The following is a 7,911-nucleotide window of genomic DNA, read 5'->3' as shown; positions in this document are numbered from 1 at the left end:
AGTGCATCCTGGCCTTTTACTATGTTTTTATCCAGTAATGACGGTTAAGATTTTATTACATATGTAGTGGATTCTTACTATAACTCATTTCACTTTCTTGTTCTGTGATTGAGCTACTTATATCCATAGCACTTTTAATAATAGATAAAGCAGCTTTAAAATCCTGATATACATCTAGAAACAGCCTTTATTTGTCACATATACATTACAGCACAGTGAAATTCTTTCTTCGCATATCCCATCCTTGGAGGTTGGGGTCAGAGCGCAGGGTCAGCCATGATACGGCGCCCCTGGAGCAGAGAGGGTTAAGGGCCTTGCTCAAGGGCCCAACAGTGGCAACTTGGCAGTGCTGGGGCTTGAAATCTTTGATAAACAACCAAGTGGGTGATGCTGACAATGAAGGAATGAACCATTGAGAAACCAGACCCAAAAGGGATCCCATCCACTACCATATGACGTCAGATGGTTAGATTATGAATCTTAATAGTTGTTAAATGATAAAGACAACCGGTATTAAGTGTGTTAAAGGATGTTCAGTGTGAGTATTTTGTGAATTGCAGTGCTGGGACAGTCTTTATGATTAAAGCAGCAGCTTTTAGGTGCAGATCTACAGTATCCAGGTAAGATTATACAAGCTAGAGAGGGTGAGTAACATGTACAGAATTTCCAAGCAGAACAAGAGCATCAGGATCAACTTCACAGGTCCAGAATATTTTAAAGCAAGTGTGTCAGGACCTTATGGGGATTCAGCTTGAAGTGTATGTGCAAATGTTTTCACATATCAAATCTTAAAACTTTCAGAAAAACAATGCTATTATTATTCTTTAAATTTCTGAAAAAGCAAAGTTGCCTGGGATGAGGAGACAACAACTTTTCAGCCTTCTTATCTTATCCACACAGGGCTGGGTGGCTGCTAAGTTTCATTCCAGCAAAACAGAAGACCAAGATCAAGATCGATTAAATAAACACAGACTCTGGTGTGGCTCCTTACTGGGAATAAAACACTACAGCTGCAATAGCACTTTACAGATCACATACGTAGAAGAACCCTGAAAATGCTTACAAAGCCTTCAACTGGAATTTATCACTGAAATAACATACATAATCAAGTACTTAAGCATGTTTGTATTCAGGGCGTACTTGCATCAGACCAGGACATATTAATCATATGTTATGTAATGCACAAGAGGCCTATATACACAGATCAGCCATAACATTATGAGCAGTGACAGGTGAAGTGAATAAGACTGATTATCTCCTCATCATGGCACCTGTTAGTGGGTGGGATATATTAGGCAGCAAGTGAACATTTTGTCCTCAAAGTTGATGTGTTAGAAGCAGGAGAAATGGACAAGCGTAAGGATTTGAGTGAGTTTGATGAAGAGCCAAATTGTGATGGCTAGACCACTGGATCAGAGCATCTCCATAACTGCAGCTCTTGTGGGGTGTTCCTGGTCTGCCCACCTCACAAGTTACAGGACTTAAAGGATCTGCTGCTAACATCTTGGTGCCAGATACCACAGGACACATTCAGGGATCTAGAGGAGTCCATGCCTCAACAGGTCAGGGCTGTTTTGCCAGCAAAAGGGGGACCAACACAATATTAGGCAAGTGGTCATAATGTTATGCCTGATTGGTATATATAATCTATGTACGAATGTACAGAGAATGCATGTATATGAACATACAGAATATACAGTGTAATATACAGATCAGGCATAACATTATGACCACCTGCCTAATATTGTGTTGGCCCCCATGGCCCTGTTGCCAGTTCACCACTGTTCCTTCCTTGGAACACTTTTGATAGATACTGACCACTGCAGACCGGGAACACCCCACAAGAGCTGCAGTTTTGGAGATGCTCTGATCCAGTGGTCTAGCCATCACAATTTGGTCCTTGTCAAACTCGCTCAAATCCTTACGCTTGTCCATTTTTCCTGTTTCTAACACATCAACTTTGAGGACAAAATGTTCACTTGCTGCCTAATATATCCCACCCACTAACAGGTGCCATGATGAGGAGATCATCAGTGTTATTCACGTCACCTCTCAGTGTTCATAATGTTATGCCTGATCGGTGTAAATCTATCTATCTATCTTGTCTGTATATCTGTACATATGTTTATACTTCACTACTGCTTGGCACTTCTGGTAAGACGCTCACTGCGTTTCGTTGCCTTGTACGCATGCGCAATGGCAATAAAGTTGACTAATTATTCCAATTTATTTCGCTGTTTAATTACACGAAATTTCATTTTCTCGAGATGTTCTTGCATATAGAAAGAAAGAAAGAAAGAAAGAAAGAAAGAAAGAAAGAAAGAAAGAAAGAAAGAAAGAAAAATGACAGGAATTCCTGGAGATCACGAGAAAACTAATATAATTTTTTTTTCCTAATGACGAGAAGACGGTTATTGAGTTCATATAGCCTCGGGGTGTATGTAGCCTTAAGTCTTGCCAATAACATTTAATTTATTTACTGTTTTAAAGAGGAATGCATCTATATTTTAGAATAATGTTCCTGGAGCGCATAGCTATATAAACTGTAACTATAATGTGTGCATGTTGTTACATGTACATTTTTTCCCCCTTTTTTTTTTTTTTTTGGCGTTAAACCGCCTGTAAGCGGCGGCGCGCGTGCGCTTTAGCTTTTCAGGTTGCTCCGCGCTTCAGTGTATCCGCTGTGCTCGCGCGCTCACTCGGTTACAGCGCGAGAAAAGCTCCGGAAGCAAGAGCGCGCTTTACACACACACACACACACACACAGACTCACTCACTCATACACTCAGTCGCTTCTCATATCGCCGCAGTTTCGCTACAGCCATCACTGCCATGGAAAGGAAGGTAGGAAACGCATCATCGTTATAACGCGCAAATAGACTGTTTATATGCTTTTTCTAGATCATAAGCAGAAATTGTGTCATGCCTGTTGTCCACAATGGAAAGTGTATGTGTGTGTGTGTGTGTGTGCCCACGCCGATCCCCGCGGCGCTTTGCCAGATCAGTGCGCTGCTGAGTTTTTTTTTTTTTTCCACTGGATCTAGTTTCTGAGATTAAAAATGGAGAGAGAGAGAAAGCGAAGCTACATAAAGAAAACGAGTCCAAGGAGACGTTTCGAGTAAGGTTGCACTGTATAAAAGGTGTGGGTTATGATTCATCCCTAATCCGGTGTTGTGTGTAAATTAGGCTAGAGTAAACTGGAATGTAGAGCAGCTCTGCGGCTTGTCTCTAGCCTGGAAGGCTTAAATCGCAGGCTATAGCAGGCATACAGTAATATCATGTATAGTGCATTATGTGGAACCCTTCTGCATCCCTTCCCTCATTAGGTCTTCTGCATCATCAGGAGGTGTCAAGTGCTTCAGCCTTCACCGCTAACACGCACGTGCATGCCTCATTTGGACACTGTGTTCCGTGTTGAAAATGAAACGAGAAGAGCGAGGGAGAGAAAAAAAAAAAAAAAAAAAAAAACAAGGACAGTTTCATGCGTTTCATACGGATGGAGTCGTTAAAATATACGAGGTGCGCGCGCTTACCCCGCCTTCTTGCCCCTAACGTTAACCATTCGGAACTTTTCAGACCTGCGCGTGCCTGTTACAAATGTCCGAACACTAAGGATACGCTAAGGATATTTGCAATTCCAGCGCCAAGGGATTTTTGCCATGTGTGCAACAGGCCTGACCACCTGTGCGTTCTCTCCTAAACACTAATAAACACGCAAGGGCTGCTAGTGTTGTTGGTATTATTTAGTCAGTACACTGCTGCTCTGTCTTCATCTCAGGCTCGAGAACTGCAAAATCCCTACATTTATGGTGCTTATATAACTGCTGAAAAAAGAAAAAAAAATCCAGCTCAGTCTGACCAGCTGCCAGAATGCAGGCCGAGAGCTGGTCAAGATGGTAGAACACTTCTTTTCCACCCTCCTTTATTTATTTTATTATTTTTAATTTGATTGAATTGATCAGAGATGTTTGACTTTTCTGATCATTCACAAGCTGTGTTTTCTTTCTACTGGCACAGATAGCAGGATTTTCCAGCAGAGTTGATCCAAATTAACACACACCAGCTAAAATGGTCAGATGTAACTGCTGATGTCTGCTGTACGTCTGTCTGTTTGCCTCCTAGACCGCTGAAATAGTTTCGTCTCTTATTTCAGTTCAGAGAAACCCCGTCCTCGTGATAGTTTCTAGCAGGATTTAAAAAATTCCATTAGATTGCTTAGACTAAGATAAATAAATAAAATATATGATTTAGGTAGGTTTTTTGCATTTTTTTATTTTGGCAGCAAACCCAAAGTAAACATTAGCATGAGATATACTACATGGCCAAAAAAACATGTGGACACATGATCATATTACATTTATAGCATTTGGCAGACACCCTTATCTAGAGCAACGTACATTTTTATCTCATTGTATACAACTGAGCAATTAATATTCAAGGGCCTTGCTCAGGGGCCCAGTGGTGGATGAACTCACAACTCTCTGATCATTAGTCCAACACCTTAACCACTAAGCTACCACATACCTCATCACAGCCGTATGTGGTTTCTCCCCAAACTGTTGGAAGCACACACTTGTATTGAATGTTTCTGTATGCTGTCGCATTACAAAGTCCCTTCACTGGAAGCTCAAATCTGTTCCAGCATGTCAGTGCCCCTGTGCACAAAGCCAGCTCCATGAAGACATGGTTTGTGAAGGCTGGAATGGAAGAACTTAAGTGTCCTGAATTCAACCCCACATTTGTTATAAACTGCAACACTGACTGCATCCCAGATCTCCTCACCTGACATCACTGCCTGATCTCATTAATGCACTTGTAGCTGAATGAACACAAATCCCCACAGCTCTGTTCCAAAATCTAGTGGAAAGCCTTCCTAGAACAGTGGCGCTTAGTATAACAGTAAAGGAGAGACAAAATCTGGAATTGAATGTGCAGCAAGCACGAGTGTGATCATCAGGTGTCCATAAACTTTTGGTCAGTTTGACTTCTCTTCAGTTTGAGGGGTAAAAAACATATCTGAGTAGTTCTCAATGGCTAAAAGTGAGCTATGATACTAATACTAGTGGTGTAACTGGTGATTGGTGTGATTGGTATAGCAGTGATAGTGGAATTCACACTGATTTAATGGTCTATTGATTTGTATTTGAGATATAGATATAAAAAATGTCATGTTGGTCCGGCACGGTCAACAGACTTTCATATGACCACTATGGTGACTTCATTTTAGAAAAGTAACATATCTTGCGACATTTTGAGCTGACATTATCATATAGAGGATAAAAGAGCAGGATCGCTCGCCAGTGTGTTAAGCCTGATTGAGTTGCACTTGCACAAGCCGACGTTCCAATCTACTAATCACTGATTGTTTTCCCCACCCGTGTACCTCTGTGCTCTTTGTTTTAAACTCCCTTCTTGGCTATTTACCAATAATAAAAGCACACGATTCCATACTTAACCATTTTCCTTTGTGTCTATTACAACCTACTCTGCTCCATGTATTACTATATTCTTGATAGAAATAGGTATATTTTCTATTCTAATAACACTGTATTCCGTTCTCTTAAGGGTCTTCACGAAATCGTATTCCTTCATGTAACTCATTTTGCTATGCAAATGAGCATGGCAATTAAATGAAAATGCAAATTTGTGAATGACTTCGTCTGGAGACTTCTAGTGACTTTTTCAGCACGCATTAGCTACTTTCCCCCTGAACTGAGTTGGCAGTGCTGATGGAATGTTCCGGTCATTACACAGTTTTGCCCTGAAAAGTGCAAATCTATAGCCATAAGAGAACGCTGAAAGACAGCATGTCATGTTGAATCACGAATCGTGGCTTTAGGGTTGTAGTGTAGAAGTAGTGTGTCTCTGGTGTAACATCTCATCAGAAAGCTGAATAGGCTAGATTGAAATCTTCTGCGAGAGTGCTTTGCAGGAATGTGTGGTGCCTGAAACAATGGAAAGAGATTTTTATGGCAAGACCATGCACATAATGCATGGATAATTACAACAATCTATAGTCAGTCTTTTATTTATTTGTTTATTTTAAAAACATGATGTTTAGAAGCAAAATATATGTTCCTGTCATATATCAATCAGCCATAACATTAAAAACACCTGCTTAATATTGTGCAGGTCCACCGTGTGCCACCAAAACAGCTCCGGTCCATCAAGACACAAGACGTGCTGTGGTATCTGGCACCAAGAGCTTGTTAACAGATCTTTTATAACTTGTAAGTTATGAGGTGGTTCCTCCATAGATCAGACTTGTTTGTCAAGCAGATGCTTGATCAGATTGAAATCTGATGAATCTGGAGGTCCAGTCAACACCTTGAACTCTTTGTCATGTTTCTCAAACCATTCCTGATCAGTGTTTGCAGTGTGTCAGGGAGCATTATCCTGCTGAAAGAGGACACTGCCATTAGGAAATATTATGTCGTCATGAAAGGTGTGTACTTGGTCGGAAACAATGTTTCGGTAGGTGCTATTTGTCAGAGTAACATCCACATGAATGCCAGGACCCAAGGTAACTATAGTTTGGACCCATAGTGCATCCTGGTACCACCTCTTCCCCAAGTATGTAATGCACACACACCCAGTCGTCCACATGAAAATGTTAAAGTTAATGTGATCAGACCAGGCCACCTTCTTCCACTCTTTCCTCCGTGGTCCAGTTCTGATGCTCTCATTGTAGGTGCTTTTGTTGGTGGACAGGAATCAGCATTGGCACTCAGACCAGTCTGCAGCTACGCAGCCGCATACACAGCAAAGTGTGATGCACTGAGTCTTCTGACTCCTTTCTATCATAGACAACATTAACCTTGTCAGCAATTTGTGCTCTTCTGTGGGATCGGACTACACGGGCTAACCTTTTGCTTCCCATATGCATCAGCAAGTCTTGGGTGCTCACCAGTTCACCAGTTGTCCTTCCTTGGACCACTAATCACAGCATACCAGGAACACCTCACAAGATCTGTTGTTTTGGATCCAGTCATCTTGCTATCACAATTTGGCTCTTGTCAAAGTCGCTCAGATCTTTACACTTGCCCATTTTTCCTGCTTGCAACACATCTGTGAGACCTGACTGTTTACTTGCAGCATAATATATCCCTGCCACTGTAACGAGATAGTCAGTGGTTTTAATGTTATGGCTGATCCCAGCAGCTACGATTTTGCTCAGTCTAATTCATGTTGTACTAAAAAATGAGGCAGGAAGCAAATTTTTGTGATCAATATGTATTAGACTCCACACTTTTCTATTCTATTTCGATTCTATTTGAGCTTCTTTTTTTTATTTACATCTAATAACCTCAGTGGAATGTGTGGCGCCTGCACTGCTTCTGCAGGTTAAAGAGACAGCGAGCGTATTGAGCTCTTCATGCACTGAATTATGGAGCCAATACTGTCTTCATTCTCGGCTTTTAGAAAACTGATAATGTGCAGCTCACATTTCTTTGCTCCTCATACAAGCAGAACGTTTCTGTAATAAGTTATAATAGAGGTGCTTATGAGTACATGCTAGATTCCAGCAAGCTTAGATCATCTTGTTCAGCTATTGTTCCAGTTTATTCCAGGTTTGGTTTCTTTTGCCTCGCCACTCCCCTGTGAAAATCATTAATATTTTATTATGTGCTCCAAGTATCATAAGGAAACTTTAATCTAGTGGGGGGTTTTTGCAAAGAATTTCATCATCCACACTATTTTACATGATTAAAAAAAAATAATAATTTTTACAAATTCATACACACTCACTGGCCATTTTAATAGGAACCCCTGCTCATTTACGCAGCTGTCCAGCCAGCTGAATGTGGCAGCAGCACAATGCATCACATCATGCAGATACAGCTCAGGAGCTTCAGTTCACATCAAATCTCAGAATGGGAAAAAAATAAATAAAAAAACGTTCTTTCAAGA

At 41.0% G+C, this 7,911-nt stretch overlaps 1 protein-coding gene across 1 annotated transcript in view; it reads left to right on the top strand.

Annotated features, from left to right (window-relative positions):
* Positions 1-2,688: 2,688 nt before the first annotated feature.
* Positions 2,689-7,911, top strand: part of smarcd3b (SWI/SNF related, matrix associated, actin dependent regulator of chromatin, subfamily d, member 3b) — a 49,061-nt gene continuing 43,838 nt past the window's right edge. Inside the window, exon 1 of the mRNA XM_058394927.1 lies at positions 2,689-2,844. Coding sequence (XP_058250910.1) covers positions 2,833-2,844 — 12 coding nt within the window. The 5' untranslated portion in view covers positions 2,689-2,832. The remainder of the gene's footprint in view (positions 2,845-7,911) is intronic.

The sequence above is a fragment of the Hemibagrus wyckioides genome, linkage group LG07 (genome assembly GCF_019097595.1).
Source record: "Hemibagrus wyckioides isolate EC202008001 linkage group LG07, SWU_Hwy_1.0, whole genome shotgun sequence".
NCBI classification, from domain to species: Eukaryota; Metazoa; Chordata; class Actinopteri; order Siluriformes; family Bagridae; genus Hemibagrus; species Hemibagrus wyckioides.
This window is presented reverse-complemented; position numbering and strand designations above follow the sequence as displayed.